General features: G+C 48.6%; 1 protein-coding gene across 1 annotated transcript; it reads left to right on the top strand.

The window, feature by feature from the left end:
* Positions 1–5,036: 5,036 nt before the first annotated feature.
* On the top strand, positions 5,037–13,250 carry TGFB3 (transforming growth factor, beta 3; the record flags this gene model as incomplete). The annotated part of the gene is made up of 6 exons (XM_009587709.1): positions 5,037–5,200; positions 6,549–6,678; positions 8,228–8,335; positions 9,135–9,306; positions 9,829–9,982; positions 12,375–13,250. Coding segments are annotated over 6 exons (887 nt in total), but the record flags the coding sequence as incomplete, so codon positions are not given.
* Between the last annotated feature and the right edge of the window lie 2,202 nt (positions 13,251–15,452).

The following is a 15,452-nucleotide window of genomic DNA, read 5'->3' as shown; positions in this document are numbered from 1 at the left end:
TGGATGGACACCTCCCTGCTGAAGCTCCAGCGCCTGCCGCAGAGATACAGGCAACCTGCTTGGTCTATGCAGCACCCACACTGGCTGTGGAGAGGTGGAGAGGCACTTGCTGAAGAGATTGCTGCCTGGAGGACACTGTCGAGGGTGTTACTCGGATAGCGTGAGGGTTCAGAGAGCGAGTAGCAGGTAACGGGTGCTGAGCAGGTGCAAAGCAGACAGTGATGCGAAGGGGACCCCCAAGGGAACATAGGCATTGAGGAAACATGACAGATGTTGAGCAGGTGTGGAGCAGATGATGAGCAGGCCCAGATGTGGACACTAAACAGAATCAGGTGCAGAAGCTGAGCAGATGCAGATGCAAAGGCAGAGACTGAGCAGACATGAACCCCAAGCAGATTACAGATGCTGAGCACATGTAGGCACAAGCAGTCCTTTCAGTCTGTGCTTAGGATTCCTTAGGATTGGAAAATGTTGGTAGGCATGCAGTCATATCACCATCCAGGGCGTCCTCCTGTGATGTAGTGTGATCTTTGGGACACGATTTGAACGACAGCAGTTCTGGGGAGGCGCTGTGACTTGGTACAGGCAGCCTCAGAATGCAGTTACTCTGCCAGGTTTATGTTAATCTTGACATATGATGAGCTGGAATAAGCGCTACAATGTGGTAATGCAACAAATTTCACTTAATCTCTAACAGACTGCACTCCATATGGTTATATGATTAGCTCTTAGCTCAGGAGACACCAAGACTCAAGGAACAGAAAGTGCACAGGGTATAACAGCTTACCTGTATTTCAACATTTTTGACCTACCAAAGTGTCATTTGTGAAATTCTAAAAATGTATGGGGAAACCAAGTGTCTGTGCAAAATAGTACAGCCACACTATGAACTGGTGTGTTTTGGGGAAGGAAACTGGGAAAGCACAACAGCGGGAAATGAAGTCAGAGGAGTGGATTTGGGTAAAGTAGAGGGGAAAGAGGAATGAAGATGTGGTGCACAAGAAGGAGCAGTGAGGAGGGACTGTGGGTTGGGGAAAATTCTTATGGAAATGAATGAACCTGTCCCATGTCACCATAGGGCACTGGGGCAAGGTGCTGAGCAGTGGGTTCAAAAGACCAAGTAGTGCTGAGATTGAATTCCTGGGAGTGGGCAGTGTAGATGCCACCACCTAGAAAAAGAGGGAACTTTGGCATTGGGTCACACTGGGAGAGACTAGCTCCAGACAGGCCATGGTGTCAAGAGACGCGCTCCTTTTGAAACCTGGGGAGTTTCATCGCTTACACCATGGCTGAATTTGGCCCCGTGTCTTCAGAAGTGGCTGATGTTCAACTTTCCCATGACTCTGTCACTGTGCCAGGTGGTGATCTCAGAGCACGCTCTGAGCCAAAGCCAGTCTCCTCTGGGGGGGAAGGGGAGGACTGCTCCATTGAGGGAACTGTAAGGATGATGCAGACGAGTCTGAAATGTGTGCACAAGCACACGAACTGTTCTAGCTCCAAACTATTAGTCAAGCGGCTCGTTGGCTCAGAGAACTCATCCTTCTCAAAGACTTAAGGCCCAAAAGTGAGGAGAGCTGAGGAGCAAAAATAGCAGCAGGGAGAGCCCCATCCTTCTAGGAAGGAAAGATACTCAGAATCAGGTCCCCCATACCTACTCTGAGCTGTTTGGTGATTCACGGAGTGGTCTTTCTGCTGTGCCTCTCGGGCACATTGCCTGAATTATAAGGGACTTTCTTTCAGAAAATAACTCATTCTTGACCAGCCATTCACTTCAGGGATCTCCTAAAACTCGTGGGCATTTGGACCCCCTTGATTAGATTCAAGCTCAGAGGGCATCTGCAACGGTCCTGCAAATGGCTTTGCTTACCCCTGAGGAAAAACAGATGCCATTTTCCAAGCCAGCTTGAAAGACGAGGCAATTAAAGCCATGGGTCACTGGGGCCAAGCACCTCTTCCCTCCAAAGCTGCCACTTGCAGAGTTCCAGAAGGATCAATTTTTCTCCAAAGTTACGCAGCTTTGGCATGAAACACCTTGAAGTACCAGTGGTATAATATGGAGTGAGTCAATACCTGCTCACAGACAGCCTTCCCTTCCTTGACATCAAACTCTTAATTGCACAGCCATCAGCCTTCTTGGGGCTTGCCAGAAACAGCAGCTGTGTAGGATCGGCAGCACGTGGAGGACCTGCACCTCACTGAGGCAGTGGTAGGAAGAGGGAAGCTCCTGAAAGAACCTGCTCCCTGTATCACATTGTCCACGCTAAGAGGGTACTGGTCTCATGGTTTGTGCAGTCCACAGCTCTGGGCTGTCTGGGCTCCACAGTAATAGCAGGGTCCGATTGTGAGGATACATCCTGTTGTGTCGGACATAGACTGGCATGGGTGCACAGGGTGTCACAGATTCCCCGTTTCCAGCCGTGGTTACAGCCACTGAGTGCTGTGGACTGGAAGAGCTTGCAGGAGTATTGCCTGCAGGCTTTGTTCCGTGCTGGTAGGTGGACACGTCCGGATTCCAGTGTGATTAACACACCTGAGCTGGGACTGGACCAAGTTCCCTGAAAAATCACCTCGCCTCCTTTGCCTGTGACTTCTTGCAAAAAGTACTTTGCCCCAAAGCAGTCAGCTTTCTGGGAGTGAGACCGTATCCTGGACACCCTGCTATGAAAAGCAGGTGCAGCCTCACGGTGTTCAGTGAAATGCAGAATGCAGCTCCATCTTCCCATCACAGAGGGCTTGTTCCCAGGGTGCAAAGGGAACATGAAACTTCTTCTTAGGGAAGGGAAGATAGCTATTACTATTTTCACTAGGAATGTCTCCCAAGACACCAGCACCTCGCTGGTGAAGTAAGTAGGTAGAAGGCAATGTGAGGACAGCAGGCGAAATACAGTAGATACAGTAATCTCTTACCAGCATGGCTGCCTAACTGAGCCAAAAATCTTAAGGAGATGATAAACAATAAATTATTTTGTCTCTCATCTGCACTGTGCTGTAGGACCAGATCTGCAGTCTCTAAATAGATTGCCAGAAAAAGCACTACTGTTGGAAACAGATACTGGGCTAGACTGACCACTGGTCTGATCTAGAAGGGCATTTCTGATGATTACTGGGACACCCCTCATGGACAGGTCTGAAATGGAAGGGCAGGCTGTTAACAGCATTATTAATAGGGCTAGGAGTGCAAAACAGCTTAAGGGGTTATTAAAACACAGTATCTGCCTAGGTCTAGGACACGGAACAGTTATCAGTGTTAGACTTCAGCCAGGAAGATGCCTTTGGGTATTTAATGAGATCAGTGCATGGGTTTTCTGCTGTGCTTTTTTGTGGCATAAAACCTGGGACTGGTCACAGTGGTGGAGTCCCCACAGTGGGTGTCCTCATGTGGCTCTGTGTACTCTTTGCACTGCAGGGTTGTTGGGCTGAGCACACCAGCTCATGGCTGCAACGGGGTCTGGTCTCCTGGGATTACCGAACATCCATCTGTTCAATAGCAGCCAGAGACTTTCCTGTATGGGAAAGCTGTTCATTCAGTAGTACAAATAACAAAAAGCCCTCCAATTAAAGTCCAATGTGAGCATCTGGTCATTAGCTTATTGAGTAAAACTTCAGCACCTTAAGAATACATCCTTGTAAACTGACAGGCTCCTGCTTGCTGAATCTGAGTGTAGCACAAGAGGAAGATCTTCATCTTCATGGAGATGACTCTGGAAGTGCATCAGTGTTGCTCAAAGCAGAATTTGGCATGGGAGGTGAACCTCTGCGCTCAGGCACCGTTTAACACTAGCCCATCTTCAGAAGCTGTTTCCCTGGGGAGATAGTGGTGGTGTTGTGAAGAGAGGGGCTGACTCCAGGAAGCTAACTTGAAGGTTGCTTCAACTAAGGCTTCTAGGCTATTTGTCACAGGCTGGAACTGTGGCTGGGAACAGGTGATAATTTTTCTTTCTGTTTCTTTTTTTGTTTAAGACCGACTTAAATATCAGCTGACATGAGAGCCCCGTGTTGCATTGGACAACAGTCAGAGGTCATATGAGAGGCTCTGTAGGGCTGCAAACAAACCTGCATGTGGGCATAGAGCAGGAGCTGCTATGTCTTGTCTGCAGGAAGCCTTAATGATGCTAGAGCCTTGAAGGTTAACAGAGGTCAACAGGAGAGAATATAAAGACTTTTCCGTGGGGCCAAAATGGTCCCAATAAAGAGAGGCTTGTTTTCTGTTGAGGACACTGGTTTGGACCTCATAGCTTTTACCTACTGTCTTTTGGGGCGTCTGTGAAATGGATTTTTCTACTCAGCAGGCACACATCGAGGCAGAGAATTGCTGTGTTATTTCCTGCCCATGTGTCTGATCTCCGTAGGTCTCTCAGCACTGTTACTCTGTCCTTGAAGAACTCTGTATCTAGTACTACTCATGAATTCCTTCTCCAGGTCATGAGTGAGAACTGATCTTAAAACCCAGTTCTTTCAGTACATACTGAATAGTCATTGCCACAAAAAGTCTTCCACACCTCATGCTTTGCGGACACTTGGCTGGCTTTCATTCTAGGAGACAATGTCATGGTTTGTAAAACTTAAGATTCAACAGCAATGGGATCACCTCCTATGTGGCTTCATGTTTCCAGCATGAGCAGAGTCACACCGTCATCACTATTGGGAATGGGCCCCACTAGTTGCAAATGAGATTGCCCCATTGCCTTGGCTGGGGTTGTCATTTTGGATGCAGCAGACTCAGGAGCATTAGCAACATTTGATGAGCAGAGTTAGAAGAGATAATATTAAAAATACTGTGGTTGATCTCTACTGATTCTCTGGCTTGTAGCATTGAAATAACGGTGGCAGCAGTGGGAAGATTTTGCAAAATGTTGCAATGTAGACCAAATATGAGTGAATTCATCCTGTGTTATCTTTAGCTAGATAGCCATGCTTCACAGGTGGCAAGGTGTTTGAATGACAGGCCTCTGCTGGAAAGCTCTTTCTCAACATTTATTTGACATCCTGCGCCTCTGACCTGTGGTTCTCAGTCTTTCCATCTTTCTTTCTCCTAGATGAGTTGGGCATTTGTCCAAAAGGTGTTACCTCCAATGTGTTCCGCTTTAATGTGTCCTCGGCAGAGAAGAACAGCACCAACTTGTTCCGGGCCGAGTTTCGGGTGCTGCGTGTGCCCAACCTGAGCTCCAAACGCAGCGAGCAGCGCATTGAGCTCTTCCAGGCGAGTATCCTTCTCATCTTCCCCTGTGCCTGAGCCCACAATAGCTTGGCTTCTTAACGGTTGCCTCAGTTGGTATGTGCAGGGCCTCAGAAGAGAAAGAGAAGAAATCCCAGGCTGTACCCCAGGCTTCTTCCAGCATATGCAGTGATTTCTTTCTTTTCGCATTGTGGTGCTGTCCTTTCCCCCCTCACATTGGCTGGGTGCTCTGGGTGCTGCAGCTCTCTGCTGCACTGAGAAGTGGGTTGGAAGGGGAGCCCCTCACCAGTGGAGCAGCCCTGACCCTTCTGTCACATCTGCATGCCTAGGTCTCTTGGCAGTTTTGTTCCTTTGACTGTCGCAGTACAGTTGGTGCTAATCCAACGGGTGGAGCTCTCTGTCTTGTCACTGATTTACTGGAAAAATAATGCTTGCTTTCAGTGTTCCCTTCAGCAGCAGCTCCTCAGAGGCACAATTCATGGCACCGTTAATTCAGGTACTTATCTGGAGTTTGGTTCCCCTGGCAGAATAAGGTCTGGTTCAGGTTTGGAAGTGGTCTTAAGCTGAGCTGGACCACCCAGCTAATGGTATAGTTTAGCATCCAGGCGGCACATTCCCACAGGCTGGTGTCTGTCCACTTTGTAGTAAGAGTGCAGCTAAAATTGCCGTGGGGTTGGTAGCTCTTGAGGACTTCCTGGAATTCAGCTTCAAAGGTCAGAGCAATTCTTCACCAGGTGACAGAGCTGACAAGGAGGCAATCCCAGAGCTTCTCCATAGGTTCAGTGCTCTGTGGAGTAAACCTGGGGTCCTGCAGGAAGGAACACCTTGCACAGGCTGTGGCTGTTTGTCTGGAAGTGGGAAGAGATGTCAGAGCAGGGGGAAAGGTTTCCAAACCTGATCAGCCCTGGTGTGTTTTGATAGAAGTTTAAGAGTGTAGGACACATGAAAACACCATAGTGTAGAACTCAGTAGGCTTGTTGGGCAAGGGACCTGTGGCAGGATGCTCTATCGCTCACTGCTGGTTCTGCTCTGAAATCCAGACCCACATCCCACAGGTGTATACAGAAAAAAAACCATCCATTAGATCAATTGCAGTGTGCTTCTGCCTCTGGATATGTGCCCCAAAACAAGAATGAATTGAGAGAGGTGGGCTGCTTAGGACACAGAAATAAGCGTTGTGTAGATCTCTGGAGTTCAGGCTGGTTGTGAAGCATGTCCTTCTCACCTGTGCCAGGGTATTCCTGGTGTCTCACTTGCCAGAACCAACCTTCTGAATTAGTTTTTAGCAAGCGGTGGAAGAAAAAAAACCCAAGGCTTTCCCTTCCTTATGCGCGGCACTGGCTGATTCTCTCTACCACTCCTTCTGACGCAGATCCTTCAGCCGGATGAGCACATAGCAAAGCAGCGCTACCTCAGTGGCAGGAATGTGCAGACACGGGGCTCCCCTGAGTGGCTGTCCTTCGATGTCACCGAGACTGTGCGTGAGTGGCTTCTGCACAGAGGTAGGGGTCTTAGCTGGACCGGGTGTCAAGGCATCCATATAAATGTGGATCAACGTTGACAGGAGTATCTCTCTGCTCCCCTTTTTGCAGGAGCTTGGCTCACATAGAGGACAGGTTCTTTCAGTCTGAGAACAAGCTTTTCCCCAGAGAGCTACCTCAGTGCGTGACGTTTGCTAGATTCCTAGCTCTGTCCTGGAGTCCCCACTGTGTGGCTCTGTGGGTTGAGTCAGAATGAGGATTCATCCTCTGGAGGAGGAAATTGTTTTCACTGAGAGATGCTGGAACTTCTTTTGGTTCTTCAATTCCAAGCAGGGCTCTCCTCTGCTTGTCTAAACTATAGCCTGTAATACATAGACAATTAGGATTACTCCGGTTTAATTTTCATGGGGACTAGAGCAAATCTACTAGGGAAAAAACAGCAAGGATCCTGGTTTCTTTAGCTGTTTACAGCTTGGCAGGTATAAAGGTGAGGAAATACCGGAGGCTGACACAGCTAGACAACTGGAGGCTTTAGCACTGCAGAGAACATACCTCTGCCACCACTGAGCAGCCCAGCAGATAGTTATGGGGCAGTTCCCAGCAAGAACACTGACCCCATTCACAGCTGGAGCATAGGCACCGTGACTCACAGCTGGATTGGCCTCACAGATAGAAGCTAGGTGCCACTGAAAACTGGAATGCAGGTACTGGCAAGCAGCCTCTCCCTGGAAGGGTGAGCTGTGAGCTTGTAGACTCCTCCTTTTTCAAGCAGTCTAAGTTGTGTCCTGATGGCTGGAGTTCAGGGCTGGAACTGCAGCGAGCTCCGGGCAGGCACACTAGCTGACAAGACATCACAGAGCATGCAGTGCTTAGGAAAAAAGGTGCTAGGCACCTTGTCAATGCCCTGGGGAGCCAGATGGTTTAGTTCATGACACAACATAAAAAAGGAGCTTTCATAAGAGTCTTATGTTCCCTTAGTCAGGCCCACACAGCATGACTGGTCCAGGAAGTTATTATGAAAATAGACTTGCCTCTGGAAAGTCTGTGTGACTTAGACCGCTAGCAGTTCAACAAAACAGGAGGTTGCAGCTGCTGAGAAAAATGCTTCCAGTGAAATTACTTGTCCATATCCAGCTCAACTCATTTTCAGGTCTCTCCTTCAGACACTAACCAGAAGCCAGATAGTAGACAGGTACTGAGGATGGCAAAACTGATTTAATACAGACACCGCAAGCCAGCTCTTCAAAGTACTTGTTTTCCAGTGGAGCTCCTTGAAGCTCACAAATGCTTTTGGATGTTGAATAGCCTAAAAACCGTAACCAGGAGCACCCTTCTCATCTGCCCAGGAGGCTCCCTTTAGCAAGAGCAAGGCTTTTGGCACAAGATTCTGCTTCCCATTCTCCTTTCCAAGGCAGCTTCTGTTCCCCAACTCTGATAGCATCCCTGACTTTGAGACCAACCCACAGTCTAGGAGTTACCACAATACATGTCCTCAGTGAAACTTCCCTGCGCCAGGAGCTGTCCCAGCTGAGGAAGACTGTTTCTTACAGAGTCATCTCCTCCTTTGCAGAGTCCAATCTTGGCCTGGAAATTAGCATACACTGCCCTTGCCATACTTTTCAGCCCAACGGGGACATCTTGGAGAATTTGCACGAGGTCTTGGAGATCAAGTTCAAAGGTGATAAAGAGCTGGGTTAGGGGAGGCTGTTGGGAAGGGAAAGCCTGGAGTATCTAAAGAAAAAACGAGGTCTTGCTTTGCATATTTGAGCATTTTACGTTGCGTAACATTTGTCTTTAAGCATACACGTCTGGGTTTGCATGTTGATTATACGGGTATATCCATTTTGTACATAGGTTAGAAATGGGAGAAAGAAAGAGCAGGCTGGGTGGGTTTGCATGAGCAATAATTTTGTATTTCAATGTCTCTCTGGGAAGTTCAGCTTGATGCCTTCTCAGATTTCCACGGAGGCTCTGCTTTCCAGTTGGGGTGACTGAAACACAAGGAAGTCAGGCATCCCGTGTGAAGTGGCCCAGAGAGTCAGTGGCTTGGCTGGCCTAAGAACTAGGAACCTCCTGGCTTGCAGCCCTGGGCTGCAGCCACTGGCCCCCACAGGCTCCATTTCTGAGTCTGTTCTGCAGAGTGCCAATGATCTGACATCTTCTTTAAACCATTCATCTTCCTGCCTGTCCTGGGATCAAACCCAGGAGTAAGTGGGATGGATTAATGGCCCCACCAGGAGTTTGCAAATGGTAAAACAGGTGGCCTGTAAGCCTCTATTTCAGGCCTGCAGCAGTCAGATTCACCAGGAGTAAAGGGGTCCCTGTGAGGGAAGAAGTCCCAAAGTGGACGTGGTGCCTGAATCCCTTTCACCCTGGTTCAAGGGCAGGCATGAGAGTGTTAAATGCACTGAAAAGTCTTGTTGCATCCTCCACTTCCACACTGACTTCTCTTTTGCGGATCCTGTTTTTCTCTGAAGGCATTGACAGTGAGGATGACTATGGCCGTGGAGACCTGGGGCGCCTGAAGAAGCAGAAAGACTTGCATAATCCCCACCTCATCTTGATGATGTTACCCCCACATCGGCTGGAGGGCCCAGCATTGGGAGGCCAGAGAAAGAAACGGGCCCTAGATACCAACTACTGTTTCCGGTAAGTGAGAATCCTGCCTGGAGTGGGCAAGCCTGGTGAGACTCCATGCCACCAGGAAAGGCAGAGCCCTCCAAGGGGCTTGTGGGTCACCATGGTGCCACAGAGGCCACATGAGGAGCACAGCTCAGCCAGCTGCTCCTCATGGTGTCCAGGACGGGGACACTGGCCAGCTCAGCAGAGTCACTCTGTGCTTCTGGCTGAGCTACTGGCTAGAGGGAGACTTGCAAGCGGCTTCCTGGAGCACAGCCCGGGCAGGGACGCGCGGCAGCCCCCTGCTAGCTCCAGGTGCCGGAGAGCAGCTGGGTTATGCCTCGCTGCGCTAGTGGTCAAGCCGCCTGCCGGCAGGCACAAGTAGTGCCAGGCTGCTGAGCTGCCCGTCTCTGCCACTCCTCTGCACTTGGTGCAGGCAAACACCATGTCCCACTGGGCACCGCTGGTACTAGTCCTGCTCAGGAAGCTGCATCACGCACTCGCGTATAAGGCTCCTCTTTAGATTCACTGTGTTTTGATACTGTGTTTCAGGAACCTGGAGGAGAACTGCTGCGTGCGTCCTCTGTACATCGACTTCCGACAAGACCTTGGCTGGAAATGGGTCCATGAGCCTAAGGGCTACTTTGCTAACTTTTGTTCGGGCCCCTGTCCGTACCTCCGCAGCGCAGACACCACTCACAGCACGGTACATCCAGCATATTATCCTGTCAGGGCTTGTGGCTGTGACTCCCCCTTCCTCCCTAAGTCTGATCGTATCTGGTCTCTTCAAAGCAGCAAAAGCAGTTCAGATCAATACTTGTAAAAAACTGTCCAAGGAGACTGCAGAAGAGAGTCTATGTGCTTCCTTTGGAATCAATACTGAGTCCATGCTTCCAGCCAAATGTTGAGGAGGAGGATGTTGCCGTCTCTTGGATAAGATGTGAAACACCAGGACTGATGGTTTTAGGGTACTTACTTGGTAATGGCCAGAGTATTAACTGAATTGTTCACATCAAATGTTAACTCTGGTAATTATCTTCTGCCTAAATTTCTCCTGCAGTTTGCATTGCACAGAGGATTTTTCTACTCTCTGTGCCAGGTTGTCAGGCAAAACTTGTGCCCTGGCACGGAGCTGCCATCTGCTACCACAGGGGCAGCTGTAGCCCAAAAGTGAAGGGAAATCCGTGTCCATGTCCAGAAGTGAACACAGCCATGCAGTAAGCTCTCCTTTCTGCACAGGCATCCTTTCCAGCTGTATAAATCCCACCTGACCTATGGCAGGGAGGAACCTACTAGGCAGTGAGATTCATGAGTAAAAACTGGCAGAAAGCAAATGTCTTTAGGCAACTTATGCATAACCTCTGTTTAACATGAGTACACTAAGCAGTCTTTGGGAAGAATACCACCTGAACCTGGCTACTGTCTAGAGTGGAAGAAAATAAAAGCAACTGAAAAGCACAGGCACGGGAGAAGTACCAAGGGGAGAAGACAGACTAAGGACCAGGCAGTCCACCACTGAAGCAAGAAAAGCCAGAGGAAAATCCTGTGCTTCCGTCCACAGAAGAGAAAAGGCGGCAATCCAGACAATGCAACGGCTCATTAGCAACTTAGCTTCAGGTTTCACTAAAAATGTTACTGGAGAAAGCAGATTTGGCTGAAGAATAGATAACAAGGTAAAGATGATATTGCAGAAAAGATGCTAACATTTTCTTGACAGCTTGAGAGTCTGCACAGCAGCAAGGCTCACTGAAGCTCAAGGACTAATATCAGTGGGAACAGTCGATCTATGGGAATGAAGGAGTGAACAGATGCTGGGCATTAAGCGCAAGACAGGGCAAGGGAATGAACAGCTTTGAAAGGGTAATGGGCATGTAGCTTTACCATCTGGTTGTCCTGAGAAGCTCTCTAGTAGGTAACTGGACTGAATCAGTGTGAGAGAAAGGAGATTTTAGAATGGTTCCTAATGCTCTTTTCTTGAGCAAGAAAGGAAATGATCAAGCATTAAGGTCAGCTGAGTGATCCAAGAAGCCTTTAGAACAATATAGCTGCTGACAGCTTGCCGGCACCACCTAGGAAAAACATGGGGAAAAGAAGATTTCTCACCAGTCTGTTTAACCTACTGTCTCTGTTGAATAGAGCGGCGCCAGAGCACGTGGTACCCCTGTGGTACAGCCAGGGGTACTTTGCTCAGTATCCCAGAGAGCTTCTACCAGAAAGACTGCGATTACATGGATCTGGATGATAGAACAGGATGTTTCCCTAGCACCTCTCATCCCCAAAGACTTTAAAGTAGTTAAAAGACAATGTGCCAGACCCTGTCGTTTATACCAGACAAGCACTAATGAGACCACAGTAGTGCAGGTGAGATCACGTTTTGGCCCCACAACTCAAGAAGTTGCTTACCGCTGAGACGCGGCCACCTCTGGCAAGAAACATGGCAACTGTTCTATAGCAGTTACGTGGCTGAAGTGTACAGTCATCTGTGGGCTGGGGCCAGCTGGGAGGAGGAATCCAGTGGAGTCCCACAGGACACTCTCCTGGCTCCAGCATTACAATGTAATGACTTGGAGGATGGCGTGGAGGGAGAAAGCATCAGACAGTTCAAAGCTGGGAAGGAATTGTGGATACTTAAGAGGACTGGCATCCATCCATTGCTATCTAGAGATGTTGGTTGAAATAAACAGCACTGATGTTCTTTCTTCTGGTTTCTTTAATGGAACCCAAGACAACATGGCCCCAGGCTGGTTACACCCAGCCTTGTTAAAAGCAAAAATTGTGACACTATCCACCATACCAAATTAGAGATGAAAGGAGACAACTGCTTGCACTCCTTCAACCCTTAGGCATCAGCCACAGAGCAAGGCTACTACAATAAAAAAAAAAAAAAAGTCTTAAGAGTCAGGCCAGGGCAGGTGAGACCCTTTAGAAGCAGGCCATGATCAGGAAGTGACAGGGGAGTATTACTCGCCTCAGGGAAATACCCTCTGATGAGCATAGTCCAAAGACCTAGAGACCTGTTGGCTTTGCAGTCCCTTCCTGTCCTCAACCAACTTAAATGTATTCCTGACTTTGTCACCACATTTACTTTGTTTCTGCAGGTGCTGGGCTTATACAACACGCTGAACCCTGAGGCATCCGCTTCGCCCTGCTGTGTCCCCCAGGACCTGGAGCCGCTCACTATCTTGTACTATGTCGGGAGGACCCCCAAAGTGGAGCAGCTCTCCAACATGGTGGTGAAATCCTGCAAGTGCAGCTGAAAGGCACCCTGGCCCACCCAAAGCCAAGAGAGAAACTGTCAGCACCCACTCTCCTGCTCCCAGGCTAACACAAAAGGAACTGGGGGTCAGAGACTACACATGCTGAGGGCCGAGTGCCAAACCCTGTGGCTTAGGGTCTGGCAGCCCTTGGGGATCTCTTCTGGAACATTTCTTGGTCTTGTTGGCAGTGTCATGTTCCTTCTGGGAGTTTGGTGACACGAAGGCCACACTCTCCAAAATGGCTGGACAGTTGGTGCGGAAGAGAAGGACAAGGGTGGAGGAACTGCTGTGTATTTGAATGCTGGGTGGTTGAGCTGGGAAAGCGAGGGAATGAGAGAGAGCAGGTGAAAGGGGGAATGGAAATGGGGTGATGTTTTCTATTCTAGCTTTAGCTATCTTAGGACCTCCCCACTGGCCTGAAGAATTAAACGTTTCCCCTGTAAGAGGAAACCCTGAAATTTTCTTTAGTGAAAGAAAATGCACCAAGAAGGGAAGCTGCTGAGAGAAGAAATGCTCAGAGATACGCTTAGACTTTTGTTCCTCAGAGCTGTGATCCAGGAGTCCTGCAACTGAAACTCTCTGTCTGCCAAACCTGTAAGTTCAGTTGGCAGATCCTGGCTATTGGTTTCTAAATGCAAACTGCAAGGCTCCCAGCCAGCCTGCTGAGGGTGGGCAAATACAAGGAAAGAGGGTGCTGAATCCGTTTTCAGAGGGACTCCTGTCTCCATTCAGCTCTTTTCCCTTCCTGGAGTTTCTGAGAGATGGTTTCTGGGTCAGGGCAGGAGCAATTATCTGTGGGTACCTGAATATTGGGCCCATTCATTTGTGACCTGGTACACCCTGAGGACCTCTTGTCTGTTGTGGTTTGTGACGTGCTTTGGGGTGTTCTGCACCTGTTCTGCACGATGACCTGGATGTGGCCCAGGCCTCACCTGCCAAGACTTAAAAAATAGTAATCTCAAAAACATTGTAAAAAATAAATATTTGGGGGGGAGATGCTCTTTTTTTTCACAAGCAAGTTGTTTGTTGGAGGGTTAGATGGTTTGCTGTTTTTAAACTGCTACTGCTGTGGCATACTCAGTCATTTTAAAAATCTTTCCTCTTTCCAAAATGTCTCTTCAAAGGAACAGACAGAATTTAGGTCAGCCAGAGAGCCCCAAAATGGAAATTCCTTGGTACTCTCAAACCGTGCCTGGTCTATATGTGCCCTGTCCCGCCCTAGTCCTTCAGACATGTATATCACGTCTGGCATCTGCTTTTGATAGATTCATATAAAACTCCCCTCAAATGTAAAATGCTTCTAAGAGTACTGTTTAAATAACCAGGGCAGTGCAGTTGCCACAGCTGACAAATGTCCTATGTCCATTTGAATATATATGGTCAGCCAGTACAGACTTGTACACACAGGTAAATAACACACCCCTCCTCCCGATTTACCATGAACATTGCAGATGCTCATGAAAAGCTCAGAGATGTTGCCCAGGCAAGAAATCTTTTAAAAGTAAGGGCTTTTTCAGCCATAGATACTCCCGAAGGTAATCATCTTTTGTGCTTGCATGCCACATGAAACTCAGAGGCTGCCTCTCTGACTCTCCAAACCACAACTACTTAAAGTCACGTTTTAGAGACCACAGAGGTTCCTCCCTGTCCCCTCCCAATTCCTGGTCCCTAGCAATTGAGTGTAAAATGACACCTAGCTGGTTAATTGCTTGTGACCAGGGCTCTCCATGGTCAGCTCAGAATTCAGCTTTTCCATCAAGCCCTTTACCATAGTGGCTACTTCCATATAGCCCACATGAGGCTGCCGTAACATGTAATCTCAAACATCTTAATAAACTGTAAACAACCTTCCCTGCACTACCACCAGCTGGCTAGAGGTTAGCAAGGGTGGATCTGTGGAGGGAGCCTGCCAACCTGTATGACATTTTGGCTGGGGCACACATGCTCTGATAAAGGCACTCCTCAACGCTTAGCTTTATCCCTTTCATCTCTCTAGGGCTCCTTGACCGCTCATTGGTGTGATGATGAAAGGTGCAGCTCTGATCGGTCCTGCAGCACTACTGTGTTAATGTGCCCTGTACAACTCTCCGTGCCCATGCTTCCCTCCAGCCCAAGGAGGGAGCAAATAAATGCATTATGGCTACACTACCATGCTGATAGACAGGCCAGAAATTTAGTGGCTGCAAGGGGGGGTGGGGGGAAATCCAGATGCCAATTGGCGTAGGAATTCTCTCTAATCTCCTTTTAGCAGCAGCCCCTGGGGAGGTTTTGGTTTACAAGCTGCAGACTGTTCTTTGGTCATTGTTCCTCCTGAGCCCTGGGCTGGCTCTGCTGCCCATCCAATTGAAGGGCTTCCTCGCTAGTAAAGGGGGGGGAAAAAAAAACCAACCCAAAACCGAAAGGAGGGGGAGCTGCAAAGAGCTGAGCTAGAACACTTGCACAGCTCACAGTCCTACGTGGCACTTGGAGCGCGTCAGAACCACCCACGGATTAACTCTGGCAAGCCCCTTGAGGTGGGTCTGTCTTACTAGCCCTTGTTCACTGCTGCTCCTCAGTGGCAGGGAGGGGTTGCAGAAGGACCAAGCCATTTGTCTCCTTGGAAAGGAGGCAAAATGGCAATAGAAAATCAGGGGAGAAGAGTCTTGGGGTGTCCAACAAGTAAGGATGCAGGTAACCTCATGGGTGCAGTAATCCTTGAAGTCAAACAGACACATTTCAGTTACTGCTGCTCTGTCCAGCCTTCCGTTTCCCTAGCAACATTTGAGAATTAGATTCGTGAGACAGGATTTTAATTTATTTTCTTACAATTAAAATAGCTTTTCTAGGGCTGTTTTAGCTATAATTCAGCAACAAACTATACTATCTATATGAAGTTAATAACAGATTGAATATGCTCCTGGGTGCAGGCTTACCAAAATG

Source organism: Fulmarus glacialis, unplaced genomic scaffold, assembly GCF_000690835.1.
Source record: "Fulmarus glacialis isolate BGI_N327 unplaced genomic scaffold, ASM69083v1 scaffold45411, whole genome shotgun sequence".
Classification (NCBI taxonomy): domain Eukaryota; kingdom Metazoa; phylum Chordata; class Aves; order Procellariiformes; family Procellariidae; genus Fulmarus; species Fulmarus glacialis.
Note: the sequence above shows the minus strand (reverse complement) of the source record. Positions and strands in the feature narration are given on the sequence as shown.